The sequence below is a fragment of the Corvus hawaiiensis genome, chromosome 16, assembly GCF_020740725.1.
Source record: "Corvus hawaiiensis isolate bCorHaw1 chromosome 16, bCorHaw1.pri.cur, whole genome shotgun sequence".
NCBI lineage: Eukaryota > Metazoa > Chordata > Aves > Passeriformes > Corvidae > Corvus > Corvus hawaiiensis.
In genome coordinates, this window is record NC_063228.1 from 11,355,361 (window position 1) to 11,373,011 (window position 17,651).

Genomic DNA, 17,651 nt, shown 5'->3' on the forward strand with positions numbered 1-17,651 from the left:
AATAAACTTTTCTGATACTAATTGAACTAAATGCTTTTTCAGGCTGTGTACATGATGCCCACAGAAGGAGATGATTCATCCAAAAGTGTTCCTTTAGCATTGCAAAGAGTGTTTTATGAGCTGCAACATAGTGACAAACCAGTTGGAACTAAAAAGTTAACAAAATCATTTGGGTAAGTTTCAGAAACTTGCACTATTTATTGGGCTTTTGCAGGCTTCATAAAGCTTTTCTTTAAAAATGTTCTATTTTAATAAGGTTATTTTTAGAGAGGTGCAGAGAAGTGTTAATATAACATGTTAATTGTTATTATTGTTAATTGTTAACTTTCTGTAGTTGACTTGGATAGGTTTTTATTTGTAGCCAGTACTAAGGACAGCTGATCCAAAAGTCAGATTTTTTTTGGGAAGGGGAATGGTACAGAAACAGAGCTGTTAATAGCAGGGTTATAATTTATCTGTTACTTGAACATTGTGTGATGAATTTGACTTAAGTAAAATTCAGAACAAAACAGTTGTTGAAACATTGCAGTTCATGCATTGGTAATATCTTTTTAAAATGGAATCTGTTTTAGATTTAGTGCAATAGCAGTAATTTGCATGTCCATGTTGTACATTGTTGGCTGCTGTAACATTTTCTTACAACATATCAAAGTCACAAGTTAGGACAGAAAAACTAACATTAGCATAACCTTTACAGGTCTTCTCTTTGCATGTGCTATAAGTGTGGAGTAGGATTTTATTAAAATCTGTTCTAAAATACTGGATTTTGTATTACTTTGTCTCACTGTAGGTTAGTCTTGTAGTAATATTGACAAGCACTGTTTTAGTTCAAAACACATTAGGGAGTTTGTATCATCTTTTCCACACAGCTGTCCTCCGTGTTCATCCTGTGTCTGCTGCTACAGCCTGTAGTGGTGCTCTGTCCTAGAAACACTCTTTGTAACCTTGTGTCTTTGCAACCTTGACTTTTCCCCCTTTGGGGAATCTTAAAGGGAAATCAGTAGCCTCAGTGTTGTCTGTTTATCTGACCATACCCTCTTCCTACTAGCACACTGTATATTTAGTTTATCAGTGCTCCTGCTGTCCCGTTACATTGGAAGGACTTGGTGATAGAGTAAAATTTCATCTTCACTTAAGATCCCAACTGTATCATATTCAGTAGCATGAAGAGACCTTTCCCAAGGGTGTTGCAGATGCTTAAATGTATATCCAAACCAGCAGGGCTTTAAAAATGTGTTCATGCCTGCTTTTGTTCTTGGGAAGGAGTTTTAGAATGTGTTTGAAGATTTAGGTTTTCCCCTTCCCTCATCATTGAATCAGAGAGGGGTTTTTGGCCTTGTGGGCCCTACCTAGATAGATGCTGGTTAGGGTAGTACTTTTTACTGAGTGTTGTGAATTTCTAAGCTTGACCTCTTTAAGTAGAAAATGATGCCATGTCTGAAGGGGCCCTTCTTTATCCTAATTTTAGTGTGTGACCTTTTTCTTTGGTTTGTCCTATGAGCTGACTAGTGTGTAAAGCCTAGAGAGTTCAGGGCATTATTTTCTATTCTTAATTATCTGACAAGTCACTTGATTCAGCTTGTTTAAGTGTGGACCCCGCACAGTTGTTGGCACACTTTGGAGATTAATTTGCTGCCGTGTGACAGTGGGGGTGAGTCACTGAGAAGAGAGTGTGAGGGAGGATAAAGTCAGCACTGCTCCTGGTCACCCTGGTGCTGGTTCCAGGGCCAGGGTGGAACATCCCACTGAAGCTGGAGCCTACAGTCAACAGAGTTTATTTTCTACAGTTGGGAGTGGTGACTGCTGCTAAAAAAATTGTCAGAGACTTAGAACTTAAAAGTTTTCTTGAGTTGAAGTTACAGTTCTCACAGGAGTATTTAATGCTGGAGCTAGAAGCATGTTACTCTTGTTTTATTGAAGGCAGAAGTGCTGAACACCCTTGCTGCTGTGTGGCATGCTGGCTAGAAGGCATTTAGAGCCTGCTGCCCTTACCTCTGCTTTCACACAGTGTGTTTGCACATGGACAGTTCAGAAAGCTGAATGCCTCCTTGGAGTTACTGCATGCCCAGGATTAACTGTTTAGATGAGCACAAAGGAGCCAGTCTTTCCTATAAATCCATTTGCTTCCTTTCCTGTGCTGAAATAATCCCTAAATGATACTTGACTGCACCTGAAGTGCCCTCAGAAGAGAGGCAGCTGGAAACCTGCTGTGGAAACTGATGGCATTGAATTGCTCCCAAGTCTTCTCTTAAGAGCTTTTTGGCATGAACTGAGACTGGGTTGTAGACTGGAAGAGCAGCAGCCTGGCTGTGGCCTCCTCAGCTGGCTCTGGGTGCATTCCCAGTCCCTGTCCCCAGTCCCACACAGGAGAAGGAGGGTGGCCGCAGAACGGCTGCCAAAATGTCTCACGAGTTCACTGCCCCTTCTTCCTACACAACTAAAGAACCTGTGCAGCAGCCAGTCCTAAATCTCAGTGTTTACATCTTGCTGTGTTTTACATTCTTGATCTGCAAAGAAATCAGAAAAATGTCTTTTGAGGTGTTTTTTTCATAATTAGTAATTTTTTATTTATTTGCCTTACAAAGGTGGGAAACTTTAGACAGCTTCATGCAACATGATGTCCAGGAATTATGTCGAGTGGTATGTTTATATTATTTCTTGCTGATCTGTGATGTATGTATTTGTCTCTTGAAATTGTGTGTATATATGTATGATATAGTTTAGGAACAATCAGAGTAATAGTGGCCCTGAATAATTTAAATTAGGTCTCAAAGACAGAGTTTTTGCCTTGGTTCCTCTTTAAGAATGAATTGCTTGTGGCCTTTTGTGGGTGAGGAATTTGTAAACAGTAGGGAAGCTTGAAAGTAGCTGGAGCATGTGCTAGTGGTACTTTTATAGCTGTGGAGAGAAATGCAGTTTTGAAGATGAAATGCATTGTTACATCTGTGGGGTTTTCCAGACTCAAAGGAATGGAGTAGCCCTCAGTTTAGGGGGAGGAGGAGGATTTAAAGGACTAGAAAGGAGATGCCAGTACAAATAGACTAATATTTCGTTTTTATCCAAGAGACTTAGTATCTAATCAGTCAAGTAATCATGTGTGTGTGATGAATAAATTTAAAAACTGCAAGTTTGTCTTGTGTAAAAACTGATTTTTCTTTCAGCTGCTTGATAATGTGGAAAATAAAATGAAAGGCACGTGTGTAGAAGGCACAATCCCTAAATTGTTCAGAGGGAAGATGGTGGTATGTATTTAATACCTTTCTCAAAAATAATTTAAATTAACTCTTTCTACTTGTATAAAATTGAACTTCCCTGTTGTTTCGTTTTTGTTTCCAGTCTTATATCCAATGCAAGCACGTAGACTATCGATCTGAACGAATAGAAGATTATTATGACATCCAGCTAAGTATAAAGGGAAAGAAAAATAGTAAGTGACACATTGTGATATGCACCAATCCAGTACTACAACATGTTGCACAACTTTAGTGCCTGCTGATTTCAAATGGGTTTGTTGGTGCACAGTGATTGGAAATACCTGCTTTAGGACACCTCATTGAAAACATTTTCAATGCAGAGAATGTTTTTGCCTGCATTACATTTCTTTTTTTTTCCCTTATTCCATTTCCTTTCCCTGCTCTTTCCTCCCTAATTCTCTTACTGGTATCTTTTCATAAAACTTGAAGAACTTTAGAAATTTTCTGGTGTCAGAGAACTGTGCCATGGTGATCACAGTGGTGTTGTCACAGTAATTATAATTTATATATAAAGATGAACTCAGACAAAATAGAGTCTTATTTAGACCTGACCATAGTAATAAGCAAGAAAAAAGATTGAACTACTCAGAACAGCATAACAGTGGTCCCTTACCATCTCATTACTGAGCCCTTGGTGTACAAGGCATGGAAAAGGATGTGTAAGAGTCCAGCAAACAGAGGCATCTGGCTTGATGCCTAACAGTTGCCAAGTGAGGAGTTGTGGCAGAGAGCTGTAACTGTGATTTTAAAATCTACCGATATTCTTAGATGTGCTCCTGCAGTATGGTGCATTTCTTGACATTCTTAAGTAATGTAAAACTTTACTTAAAGTAAGGACAGAAATATTCAAACACAAACTGCCATGTCCTAATATGTCATTTGATTAATACATTGCAGGCTAGAGGAAACTTACTTTTTTTCCTCCTTCTGTACAATTCCCCATTCTTTTTCATTTAGTTTTTGAGTCCTTCATTGACTACGTTGCAGTGGAGCAGTTGGATGGTGATAACAAGTATGATGCAGGAGAACATGGCTTGCAGGTATTGTTATTTTTTTTACCTGGTTTTAAATCTTATTTCTTTATCCTTGATAACACAGCTGTGTTGCAAAACCCATTCTAGATTTTATCAACTGATTTTGGTGATGATGCTTCTTAGACAAGCATTTTATGTAGCTCTTCTTATTTGCTGTTAGTTTTCTTAAAATGGAGCTCTGATTCTATAGCAATTTAATTAGTAGTGAGTTTTATAGGTCCAAGTCTTCCAGTTTCTAGAATGGTTCACTTTTCTACCAGTCTCAAGACTGAGAAGTTCTTCCTCTATGAGTAGTCTGTTCTTCCATGTGTCAAGTGAAAAAGCAGCATAGCTCTAAAAGTAACTTTGGAGAGCTCATGTTTGTATCCTCAGCAAGAACACCAAATGAACCCATGAAAATTAAACATTTATGTGTGTGCACGTGTTTCTGAGCTCTTCAGCTGCACTTTGCTGCACCCACTGGAGTAAGCTGAAGTCCTTTATAAATAATGTTTTACTAAAGCTTATTTCTGCAGCTTTGACATGCCAGGTGTTGCTGTCTCTGTCCAGCTCTGTGGGGTCACATGCATGCACGCACACACAAATGCATGGCCTGCTTCAGTGTAAAGTCGGTTACAAAGAGATGGGAAGGGCCTTTGCATGAGTTCCAGCAGGAGCATTTATAGCTTCTACACTGCCGAAGATTCAGGGGCAAAGACGAGAGAACAAAGGCGAACCGGGGTTTTGTCCGGGGGCGGGGAAAAGGCGGGACTAGGGAACGGGACCAATGGGGATCTCTGGGGGAGTGACGAGAGGTAGAGGCTAACAGCCAACCGGGGAATCCAAACTGGATTATAGATTATATAAAATGATATTAGATTATTATGTTATAGATTAACATAACAGAACAAGCATCCTGGGAGAAGCCTTTCTGGTCACCCAAACCTAAAGTGGTTCCTGTGGTACTCGGGACTGGTCTTACTGAGAACTCTCTGTCCCTTGTAATGTAGGTTCACTGGCCACCACAGCCAGGTTTTGTCAGTAATGTTCTATATATTCTTTAGCTGTTCTTAGGAAGGTGCAGCACAGTAGCCAAATACTTGTTGGCAGGATGCAATGAACATGAAATTCTTAATAGATCAAAAATGAGTTTTTGCCTCCATATTCTCTCAATTTTATTTATGCAGGTAACTTGCTCTTAATGCAGGGAGGTGTCCAAATATGCTTGTATGAATGGCCTAAATTTAATTTAACTGAGTTCTTGTGTTACTGGAGTAGCTCATGGGAGATTGGTGCAGCATTAGGATACTTAACTTGCACCCAAGTTTTGAACCATTCTGGTGCACATTGTGTCATCAAGTCTATAAAAGTCCATATGAAGAGTATCTGTGGCAAACAACTATTTTGAGTTGCTAAAAATCCTGAAATTTCAACCCTCTATTTCCTTTAAAATGTCTAGGAGGCAGAGAAAGGTGTGAAGTTCCTAACATTGCCACCAGTATTACACCTACAGCTCATGAGGTTTATGTATGATCCTCAGACTGACCAAAACATCAAGATAAATGATAGGTAAGTGGGTTGGTTGGTTTAGTTTGTGGGTTGGGGTTTTTTTAACAGAATTTAGACCTGTGAATGTATTTTACCAAAAAATAGCTTCCTAAGATCCTGTTTTTGAGTAAACTCTGAGAGGCAGATGTGTGCAGTCACACACAGGGGAGGTTCCCTAAAGGTGTACTGGTTGAATGTTGAGGTTCAGAATGACAAATTGAATGCTTGGTAATTTATAGTGATTGTTTTGATTGTGAACAGGTGACTGCATCTTTTAATGGCTTGTGTAGCATTCTTTGGGTAGTTTGTGGCTAGGCTGCCACCAGAGTAAGCAGGATGAATAAGGATTTACCTGCTTGCCCTCCATCTGTTTCCATGGATGGAGGGAGAGCCATTTGCCCACTCACTGTAAGTAGAGGCTGATAATTTCTCGAGGAGATACGTGGTTGGTTGTAAACTGAATGTGTGTTGCAATTATCTCATTCTCACCAAGGTGAGACATTTCAGAGTAATGTTCCAGTCCAGTGGTACCTGTGCAAGAAAAGCTGCATTTGTCTGCTAGAAAACAACAGATTGTAAAGCTTTTGCCTTGACACAGTGAATCCAAACCAGCCCTAATTCATTCAAGTGCTCTTGCCCTTGTTACTGAGGGTATACTTTCCTGAGCTGCTTAAAAAGTTTATTTTTACTCCATATTTAAATAGTATAAATTCTGCCACTGTATGCAGTATGTCTTGGATAGAAATGGCATTGTAACAGTAACATGTTCAATTTTTATACTTTGCTTTAGGAGTACACATAATGTTCCATAATAATACGTGCATAATAAAGTATGTCTATCTTAAGTACAAATACAGTTGTCTTCATTCTTTTCAAAACTAGGTTTGAATTTCCTGAACAGTTGCCACTAGATGAATTTTTGCAAAAAACAGATCCTAAAGATCCTGCAAATTACATTCTCCATGCAGTTCTAGTACACAGTGGAGATAACCATGGTGGACATTACGTTGTTTACTTAAATCCAAAGGGCGATGGCAAAGTGAGTATTGAAAAGCACCTAAAAGTATTTGTGTGTTGTAGATGCATATATGCAGTTTTCATAATGGACAAGTCTTTAGAAGTTTTGTCCCCTAAAAGAAAAGTCTGCAGACACACTTGACTCTTAGCAAAAGACTTTTTAACTGAGGAAATCCTTTCACTTGTGTGTGTATGTGTTGAAGTTCTACTTCGATCAGATTTTATCCAGCATTTTTTTGAGGCTGACTTTGCTGAAGGAAATACAAGCATTTCCAATGTTTCTGTGACTCAGAAGTTCAGCATGTTTGTATATGTCCCACTGTCCCAGGTTCAGGTGACTTGATTGGATTGGACACTTATAGGTCAGGTACCTCTTCCCTTAAGTTCACTGGTTTTGTGTGTACCTGACTGTTCACAGTAAAAGTCAGATTTTACTGGGAATTTGTTGCTATTTTAATTTATTCTTAATTGGCCATATTGTTTTAATTTAAAATTTGATGTATATTGCTCTAAATGTACAAATAATTACTAGATGACTTGTACATCACTGCTTTTTATTTCATTTTACAACAGAAAAGGTCAATTTTCTGTTTCCTGCAGAAATAACTAGCTATTTGAATAACAGTCTTAAGAAAAGCTTCCTGGAATAATTATTGTGCTTTTGGTACTCACTGTAAAATATTCAGTAAAGGTTTGGTATTTATGGACTTCCTTATGCTGAGCACAAGTAGCAGGTAGCGCAAATTATACTGAACTAGATTTCCTTTTGAAAGTCATGCCGCTTGAAGAGTAATTTTAGTTACTTCAAAGAGTTGAAAGACATGCCAGAAATAGGATTAATTTATCATCCAGGAATATGTTTTTACATGTAAAATCATCTTTCTATAAAACTTTCTCCCTAGTGGTGTAAATTCGATGATGATGTTGTGTCGAGATGCACGAAGGAGGAGGCGATCGAGCACAACTACGGGGGGCACGACGACGACTTGTCCGTGCGACACTGCACCAACGCCTACATGCTGGTGTACATCAGGGAGTCCAAGCTCAGTACGTGTCCTCTCTGTGCTCCAGGGGGACTTCCAGGCAGGGAGTCAGGGTTTTTTTACCTCTTGAGTTGTTGGCAGTCTTCCTATACAACAGGACTGCGTTATTTACAGTCAGAACGGAGAGATCCCATGGGATCAACCGGCCGTTCTCTCACTTTTGGAAAGCATGTGCTGCTTGCTCTGTGTCATCTTTTAGCTCAGTAAGGCACCTACAAAGTGCTTCAGCCTTGGCTGGTTTATAGAATGGAAAACTTAGTGAACTGACTTCAGTAATGGAATTGAATCATATTGATTGTAAACATGTAGATACATATATATGCTAAAAAAATGGAGTGGTGGTAAATATTTTTCAATTCTGAACTGAATATTTCATTCAAAAGTCTATGATACATATTTCGTGGAGGTAGTGCATTTTGGCTTGTTGTAGAAAGTGCTTCAGTGTTGCCAAAGCATGATGATACCAAACCATGTTTTTAAGCAAAAGATAAAGAAAGCTGGTTTTGACTTCAAATCAGAAGTAAGTCAAGTGTCCATGAAAAAGAACCTGTTTGATGTAAATCTTGAAATGACATCATAAAATCTGTTCTGTAGGTGAAGTTTTGCAGCCTGTCACCGACCACGATATTCCTCAACAACTTGTAGAAAGGCTACAAGAAGAGAAAAGGATAGAAGCTCAGAAGAGGAAGGAGAGGCAGGAAGCTCACCTCTATATGCAAGTGCAGGTCAGCTTTTGAAGCAGATTAAGTTACAACTACTTTACCATGAAAATTTAGAATATTGAGCCACCCTGGAGGCAAACCTTGATTTTTCTTTCCTTTTTTTTTTTTTTTAAGTTTTTGTTCCGAAGTAGTGTTTGAAGAGAAGTAATGATTTTAGTGCTTTTAAGTATATTTACATATGCAATGAATCATAATAAAACACACAGTACTGTATGTTATAAACATTTCTGTTTTCTTTAGAATTTTTATTGTGCTTGTGAGTGAAAATAGTAAGTTCAGGTGAAAGGGAAAAGGACCAGGTTATTTCAAATGGCTGCCCTGCCACTGCACTTCTATCTCCTTCAGGAATTATTTTCTAAAATTAGAATGTATCTAGCCATAGGCTGCAGGTCTGGACTACTGCCAAACTGAGCTCATCAAGTAGAAGCAGAAGGAGAGAGTGCTTATATTTGCAATTATCTTTTTGGAAAAGCCAGATGGACTAGATTGTTATGAATTGCCTTAAGGAACCCTGTTTATGGCTCTTTCCAGAACCCATCTGGTACAGGAAAATAGAACCCATTTTCCATGGGCCTCCATGTTTCCTTGCCTGTTCTTTCTGGTGTTGATAAGCAGAGATACTGGTCAAGTTCAGCTTGTTCTGCACTGCATTTGCACTGAGCAGTTTGCAGTGGGACACTGGCAGCATTGCACAGTTTGTGCTTCTGTTAACAAAGAGTGATGGGGAGCTGTGGGAAATGCAGGGGAAGGGTTAGGTGGCCTCCTTGCATTACACCAGGCACAGAATTATGTAGCCTTTTTATTTTCTCCACGTGTCAAGATTGTTAGAGCACATTCCAAGACTTGGGATCTAAGCACGACTGGTTTTTAATTGCTTGGGATTTGTAAGAATTAATGTATTTTAATTACTTGCACTGATGAGATTATCAATCACAATTTTTTAATTTCATTGTAATCTGTATTCTTGCAAATTTACTCCCTGAGAACATGAATAGTGTTAGCACTGTGCCAGAGGGCCAGTGAGGCTGCACAGTAAAGCATCCTGAGAAGGTATTATGTGGTGCAGCTGGGCTAATCTGAATAGTAACCTTTAAATGTCATTTTTCAGATAGTGGCAGAGGATCAGTTCTGTGGTCACCAAGGCAATGATATGTATGATGAAGAAAAAGTGAAATACACCGTTTTCAAAGTATTAAAAAACTCCACACTTACAGAATTTGTTCAAAACCTCTCTCAAACAATGGTGAGTTTTCTGTAGCTGAATACCAGCACATATGTATTTTGTTACATTATGGTTGTTTCATAGCCCTTATGTTCTCCACATACTGACAGCAATCATAATTTAGACGTTTTAACACAGAAGATCTGTTTGAGTTTAGTAAAAGCATCTTAGCCTATTTTTCCCTTGTTTTGATTTCGTTTCCTGTCACAATTTTTATTTATTTTAGGGATTTCCCCAGGATCAAATCAGATTATGGCCAATGCAAGCAAGAAGTAATGGAACAAAAAGACCTGCAATGTTAGATAATGAAGCAGATGGCAATAAAACGGTAAGTAGTCACTGAGAGATGATACTACTTCTGTACATATCCCATGATTTTTAGTTCTCTTTAAGAATATCTAACTTTGAGACATAAGATTTTTCAGGCTTTTAATTTAAAATTAATTTCACTGTATCTGGTGAAGCTTGATACTTGGGAAGACTTGAGGTTTAGTGGATTAATTTGGATAGGAAGCAGAGGAGTGTGGTTGGTGCATGATTTTTCTTCTGTGGATAAAAGGTGTGATCGTGATTTTTTTATGTTAGATTAAAACAGAAATGTCCCTTTGCCAAAAGGGGCAAACCCGCTGGATTTAATAAATTCTCTTGCTTGAAGTGTAAAATGTGTGTAAATACCACTGAGGACAGAGATTGGTTTCAGTGTCTTTTTATTCTAAAACAAAGTAATGTCCTTGCCACTGTAAAGGTAGCTGTAGGTCAACTTTTAAATGATAAAGAAGTGGGTTCATTTCAAGTAAAACCTACTGTTAGTGCTTCATCAAAGTTTTTGGTAGTTTTATACCTATATTTGTGTGTCTTAATAAACTTCATAAACTTCCTCTAACACAACTTAGAAAAAAACCTCTCCCACTTGTAGAATGTCATAAAGTTCTTGTATCTGATTAAAATGCAGATACCAGGTTTGTATTATGTTCTTCAGAGACTTTTTTTTCTTCTCTCACATCCTTTTACATAGATGATTGAGCTCAGTGACAATGAGAATCCATGGACAATATTTTTGGAAACAGTAGATCCAGAGATGGCTGCTACTGGAGCAACGTTGCCCAAGTTTGATAAAGATCGTAAGCATATGGTCTAAACATTTCTGAAATACAAAACACTTCCATTTTGGGTATATCTCCAGAAACATAGTGCACTCCTTTTTTCAATAATGTGGTTGATGTATCCATCAAACGACTACAGTGCTGAAATTAATTTTTCTCATGCAGTTTTTCCTTCATTTCTCTTGAAGTGGAAGACATGTTTTGCATGTTTTAGACTCACTGAATAAATTTCTCTCTATATTTTAAGAGCACCGAATTAATAAATCAAAGACATGTATTTGTTACTGTGTAAATAAAAATATCTAGGTGATCTCCTTCCCCCTCCCCAAGCCTTACTTAAAATTAAATCTTGTTTTTTAATTTGTAGATGATGTAATGTTGTTTTTGAAGATGTATGATCCGAAGACTCGGAGTTTGAATTATTGTGGACATATCTACACCCCTATATCCTGTAAAATACGTGAGTTCTGAATTTAAATTTCAGTGCTATCACTGAAGTTTTTAATGAAAGTAGATTGCACATACTTTAATAATAATTCCATCACTGAAACCAAAGGTACACCATAGAAGCAAATTCTTATTTCACCCAGCACCTGAGTAGTTTTGTCCCCACATTGTGTCAGTGATATTTTCTGCAGGTCTGAGCCTCAGAACCCCGCTGGTGGTCAGTTCATTGCTGCTGTACTCACCAGGTGTTACTGCCCACAAAGAGCTGTTTTGGACCTGTTGTAAAGCTTTGGGATTTCATACTTACCTCTATCTGTTCTGATACTTTTGGAATGTACTTTTGCAATAGATTTTCAAATAACTCTTCTACAACCTTTCACTATGGCAGCCTGAGCAGCTGCTCAGCCTGAATTGTGTGTGAGCCTTGGTTTTCATATGGGTCCATTTAAGGAATTCAGCAAATACCCACTGACTAAAAATATTTTAGTTTGTCATTTTGAATGTCTCGTTTTTAATTTTAGCTGTCATGAATTTTTTTTTAAAGACACTAAACCTTTTCTCTGGGGAAGGAGCAGTGTTACTTCATCTCTTGGATTTTCAATGACCTTGCATGTATTTTTGTTGTTCAGATTAAGTGGAAAGAAACCATAAATGTGTCTCTGGTTGAATGTCAATAAGGGAAACTTTAACCTAGAGGGCTTAGACATTGTAGAACCATCTGCCCAGGGTAAAAAAAGGGATTCTCTCCTTTTTGTGATTGGTCTCACTAGCAATTCGTGCAACATATTTCACATTCCTTTTTTTTCCCCCAACAGGTGACTTGCTTCCAGTTATGTGTGAGAGAGCAGGATTTCCACAAGAAACTAACCTTATCCTCTATGAGGTTTGGATTGATAAACTTTTTGTAACTTTTTTGTCTTTTGCATGCTGTAAAGAAAGAAAAAAGACTTATTAATTTAAAAAAGTTGCTTATAACAATGGTAATTTATAAATCATCAGCACTGTAATCTGCAACTTCCAAGTCTACCGTGCTGCAACAGAGTAGCAGCAGAGAGTTAACTTCAAAAGAGATTTTATATTAAGCAGATAAGATAGAAGTGTAAGGCTTCAAAAACAAAAAAAAATCTCCATGAAGTTCTATATGAGCAGCTTTGTTGTGCTAAACCTGTGTTGCTGTGTTAGAGGAGCTAATGCTGCTGACATTATTGGCCATCATGTTTTCAGTGCCCACCTTAGACAGTGGAGTTGAGAAAATGTTGCATCTTCTCCTTCCTTCCCTAAGAAGTCAGCAAACAAAATCCTTACTCTGCTGTGCTGTTTCTGCCCAAATACAGAAGCAATAAATCTTCATAACTGCTACATTTATTGAGTGCTGAAGATGCAGATCTTGCCAAGGCAAAGTCCTTGCTACAGGAAGAACAAGGAATTGGGTTTTTCTTGCAATTTCTGGTAGCAGTCCTGCTGCTCTCTCTGTGGTTCCAGGGCAGCACACACACTGCCATCCTAAAAAGCAAAGCTGTACTCCTTGCTCTGGGCAGGTCAGGATTACAGTGTCATTCTAGTTTGTTTACATAGGTGCTTCTATCCCAAGAAGTCAGCCTGCAAGTATAAATATGTAATATGTGTATAGATATTTTATAATACATGCATTTGATTTGTATGGATAGATATCTATCCATTTGTTTCAGTTGGAAGAACATACAGGTTACCTTATCTGATGATTTCTTCACTATCGTGACCTTTATTTGTGACCTTTATTTTTGTCTCTTGTTTATTCTGTGATCAATAATTTTTGTTCTTTATTACAGGAAGTTAAACCCAATTTAACAGAAAGGATTCAAGACTATGATGTATCTCTTGATAAAGCTCTTGATGAACTCATGGATGGTGACATCATAGTGTTTCAGAAGTATGTATTTTAAGGTGGCAGCTTATTGCAATTAAAAAACTGGTTCACTTTGAAAGCTGAACTTCCTTTAAGCTTTTTTGTCAAGAGCAAAGTATTACATTCCAGCAGTAGATGTGTTCTCAGCAGTTCTCATTTGTTTATTCAAAGGGGAAATGAGCAAATATCAGTGGTATTTGAGTTATCATGTGCCACATTACTTAAGGAAAAGGTGTCCTCCTAGTTTAGAAAACCAATAACCTAAAATAGGTCGTAATATTCCCAGAGTGTGTTCAGCAGTGCATCTGATTTGTGCAGCTTTATACTGGAGCCACTGTAACACAGACACTGAGGAGCCTTCCAGCATTTCAGATCCTGGGCTCAGTACCATGGCCACTGGACAAGGCTCTTGGAGCTCCTTTCAGCCCAGAACTATGCTAAATTGCTTTCCCTTTTTGCCTCTCCGTTATGTTCACAGTCAGTTCCTTATTGCTCTGTGGTGATGAGATGCTCCCAGTTTGCCTGAGCACGTGCAGCTCGTAGATGTGCTGGTGCTTCAGCTGGAGATTTCTCCAAGGCAAAAGGGGAACTCCTGCATCTTGTATCCAATAAAGGGATCTTTCATAAGCTTGGCGGGGCTATAAATCAGCATTTCTATGCTCTCACTCCTGATGGTCACACCCAACTGTGTTGCTCTGTTTCTCTCCATGGGCTGACAGTGGGTGGAAGCCAGCTAGTCTATCTTCAGCACTCTTACCCCAGATTATGTGAGATGAATGTATTTCTCATGTCATGCCTTGGAACTCGCATTCCCAGTTGACCCAGTTGGTGTTATGCACCCTTGGCTGGCTGCTGACTCCTGGGTAAGTGCACAGCTTGTACCCTGGTGCTATTTCTCTGCAGAGAAGTTGGGGTACCAGTCAGGAGTGACCCAAACCAGCCCCTGTGCCCACTGTTCTGCCTCTCTGTGCCAAGGAATGTTGTCCATCTGGCCTCTGTGCAAAGCAATTGATACAGGGGTTCATGGAAAGCTGTGCAGCATCAGTACAGACACACAGGGATGTGCCAGGGTGGGAGGGAGGGATGGTGCCTGCTGTGATGGTGCTGTGAACCCACAGGAATCAAGAGTAGGGCCAGCTGCTGAGTGAGCAGCGCAGCAGGCAAGGGCACCGGGCCCTGACCGCACAGACACGCCGGGCTCTGGGGTCACTGCTGACTGCATCAGTCCTACTGTGTATCCGTGGTGGCTCTTGCAAAAGGTTTCTAAACTTCATCTCTATCTCTCCGCTGTCGCTGACTTACTGTAGAACGTGTTTTTAAAAGCCCAAACTGCCTGTGTGTGTAACAGTGTGATGTGTAATGGTATCATCATTTGTTTGCTCTTGTAGGGATGACCCAGAAAATGATAACAGCGAGCTCCCAACAGCTAAGGAATACTTCCGGGACCTCTATCACCGTGTGGATGTCATTTTCTGTGATAAAACCATCCCCAATGACCCAGGCTTTGTTGTTACTTTATCCAATAGGATGAATTACTTTCAGGCATGTGTCCTATTTCTCTTTTGTTTCCTTGTTCTGAAAGTAACTTGCAGTAGTTCACAAATGCATTATACATACTTTTCTAAAAATTCTAAAACTGTCCATGTACATTTTTTCCACGGAGTTAATGAAAAATTGAAGGAAGCCACTAAGGCTTGTGAGAAGAAAATACTATAAACCCCCCAGTTTTATTAATAATGACTTATTTGATAATAAATTCTTTCTTGGTAGGCCATTCTGCTCTGTCAGGGAAATTATATTCTCATGAAATTACGCTTTTGCTTTCAAAGTGACATGTAAAACTTGCTCAACTTATTTGGCCGTTAAAAGGAAAATACCTGTGGATTCTAGTGATACCTGTTCTGTGCTTGTAATATCAACAACAATATTTATTTTGTAGACCAAGCTGTATTGCTTTCTTCACACGGTGCAGTTTAGTGCTCAGTGACTAACAGATCAAACCTGTTGTGTTGATAATAGATGGGTTGGGGTGTTCAGATGAGGAAAACTGGACATGGAAACATAAGAAAAAAATTGAAATAAAGTTGGTCTGATCCATTAAGAGCTTGAGTAGATTTGACTGCCTGCAGTTCTCCTGCAGTTGCTTTTGTCAATGTCAAAAAAAAAAAAAAACCTGCTTAAAACCAGACAGTTTTATTTTCTGTCCCCAAAGGCAGAAACTTTGAGCACCTGCATACACAGGGAAAGTCAGGGATGAGTTTTGCTGTCCTGTTCTCATCATCTGTTTTTAGGCTAGTTGCTCTCTCCTACTTTCTTTTCACTTGAGGTGTAAGGTCTGTATAGGTTGAGGTTTCTTGGTCAGGCAAAACCAGAATGCCCCTGCCTTTGTGAGGTAGTGATGGGAAATGTACTCATTGGAATAATGTGGTGTTATTACTCAGCAAGCTAACTTGCTTGGAGGGGATTAAAGGAGGGGGAATCTTCAAAGAGTAAGTCTTACTTATTTCCCTAATACTATGATTTAAAAAAACCCAAAAAACAGCAAAAAGCAACTAAACAACAAAAACAAGCAAAAGAAGAATGCAGCTATTGTTGTGGATTTAGTAGCCTTTTGGAGACAGTAACTTACTGTAATAAAACAATTTCCTCATTTTCTTTTCTTAGTATATCTTACTCTGTGTCCACTGTTCAGAAGCTAACAATACTAGTTTATTTAGCCTTTGGGAGGTAGGCATAGTGGGTTCTCTCCGACTTTCAGTAGCATAATGTTCTTGTCATGGAATGAATGACTGTATGATTGTAGAGCAATGTCATAACTGTGTGAAACAATTCAGAACTTACCAAAAATTTATTTTCAGGTTGCAAAGACAGTCGCTCAGAGACTTAACACGGATCCAATGTTGTTACAGTTTTTCAAGTCCCAAGGGTAAGATGAATTCCTTAGTATTCTGTGTCTAAGCTGTTCCTCAAAAATAAGCCTTTGCCAGGTTGTTAACTAATTCTCTACCAGTAAGATGTTACCTTTCTGGCAAGCACAGCAGGTTGCTTTGACAGTTGAAGTATTGCAATGACTGTCTCTAGAGCCTCAAAGAATTGCATGTTTTAGAAGAGTTCTAGTAAATGTCATTTTAAAAATCATTAATTACGTCAAAGCCTGATGCTGTGGGATAAATTGCTAAGCTAATGCAAGTGCTGTTTCAGTGAATGCAGATTTCTAGAATGGAGGAGAGCAAAAACAAGCGCACATAAAAGCTGATTTTTGCTGATTTTACAAGTTTAAATTCAGGAGTTACTTCACTGAATTTCCCCCTCCTCCCTCAAAGTTTGCAAATGAAGTTTTATGAAGATGATGACAATCTAACAAGTTCACAGGTGCTCAAAGGGATATTTCTGGTTCAAGTGGTGGTTTTATGCATGTTTGTGTAAAACTAGATTTGAATCTACATAAAACTATAGCAGAAAGTAGTGTATTACAGCTCTGTGTATGTGCTGCAGGAATAATGCACACACCAAACTTACATCTTTCTGTATACATGGAAATGTAGATGCTCTTTAGTTACCTGAGGCTATTGCCCTTCATCATCAGTGAGAATTTGAGTAGCAATTTGTAGTTTCCAGTGCTGTGGCCACTGTGGAATTTGTTGTGTCATATGGCTCCACAAATTAACCTTTCACAATCTAAAGCATGTGCTGCTATGCCAGTAATTTCAGAGGAATGTAGGTCTGCCAGCCTGCAGCACTGACAGTGAGCTTGTAAAGGAGAGTTAATACACACCCTGAATAGTTTTCTGTTCCCACAGCCCAGCTGTGTTTAAAAATCACTAAAGTTCTGTGTGTTGTGCTGCTTAGGCTGTGTTAGCAATTATGTGAAACTGAAAGACAGTAATAAAAATGTTCTTGGTGCTTCAATTTACTGAGCAGTGATGAGTTTGAAGAGATGGATTTCAAAAACATGTTCTCTTTCCTCCTGTAGTTATAGAGATGGTCCTGGTAATCCTCTTAGACACAATTATGAAGGTACTTTAAGAGATCTTCTGCAGTTCTTCAAGCCTAGGCAACCAAAAAAACTCTACTATCAACAGGTAAGAGTCTGTTCCTTTTATTGGGATGAGCTGTAAAAAATAATTCTGCCCTATTCAAAGTATGCCTAAAGAGGTTTTCTTTTCTTTCTTAAGCTCAAAATGAAGATAACTGATTTTGAAAACAGAAGAAGTTTTAAATGCATATGGCTAAATAGCCAGTTTAGGGAAGAGGTGAGTGAAGCCATTACACACTTGCTGTCATTCCTGTGTCAGAGCTGGTATGACTGTGGTTATGGGTCACACACTCTACCCCTGAGTAACACAAAATTAGAACAAGGTTATGCATAATGTAAAAAAAAAAAAAAATCTAACAAC

At 38.7% G+C, this 17,651-nt stretch overlaps 1 protein-coding gene across 1 annotated transcript in view; it reads left to right on the forward strand.

Annotated features, from left to right (window-relative positions):
* The window catches only part of USP7 (ubiquitin specific peptidase 7), a 73,526-nt gene that overhangs the window by 45,547 nt on the left and 10,328 nt on the right, over positions 1-17,651 (forward strand). The window contains exons 7-25 of the mRNA XM_048320775.1: positions 43-173; positions 2,586-2,640; positions 3,162-3,242; positions 3,337-3,427; positions 4,212-4,294; positions 5,727-5,836; positions 6,698-6,854; positions 7,735-7,879; positions 8,470-8,600; positions 9,706-9,840; positions 10,046-10,147; positions 10,835-10,940; positions 11,290-11,382; positions 12,185-12,252; positions 13,178-13,278; positions 14,643-14,796; positions 16,113-16,180; positions 17,228-17,336; positions 17,430-17,507. Of these exons, the coding sequence (XP_048176732.1) occupies positions 43-173; positions 2,586-2,640; positions 3,162-3,242; positions 3,337-3,427; positions 4,212-4,294; positions 5,727-5,836; positions 6,698-6,854; positions 7,735-7,879; positions 8,470-8,600; positions 9,706-9,840; positions 10,046-10,147; positions 10,835-10,940; positions 11,290-11,382; positions 12,185-12,252; positions 13,178-13,278; positions 14,643-14,796; positions 16,113-16,180; positions 17,228-17,336; positions 17,430-17,507 (1,998 nt within the window). The remainder of the gene's footprint in view (positions 1-42; positions 174-2,585; positions 2,641-3,161; positions 3,243-3,336; positions 3,428-4,211; positions 4,295-5,726; positions 5,837-6,697; positions 6,855-7,734; positions 7,880-8,469; positions 8,601-9,705; positions 9,841-10,045; positions 10,148-10,834; positions 10,941-11,289; positions 11,383-12,184; positions 12,253-13,177; positions 13,279-14,642; positions 14,797-16,112; positions 16,181-17,227; positions 17,337-17,429; positions 17,508-17,651) is intronic.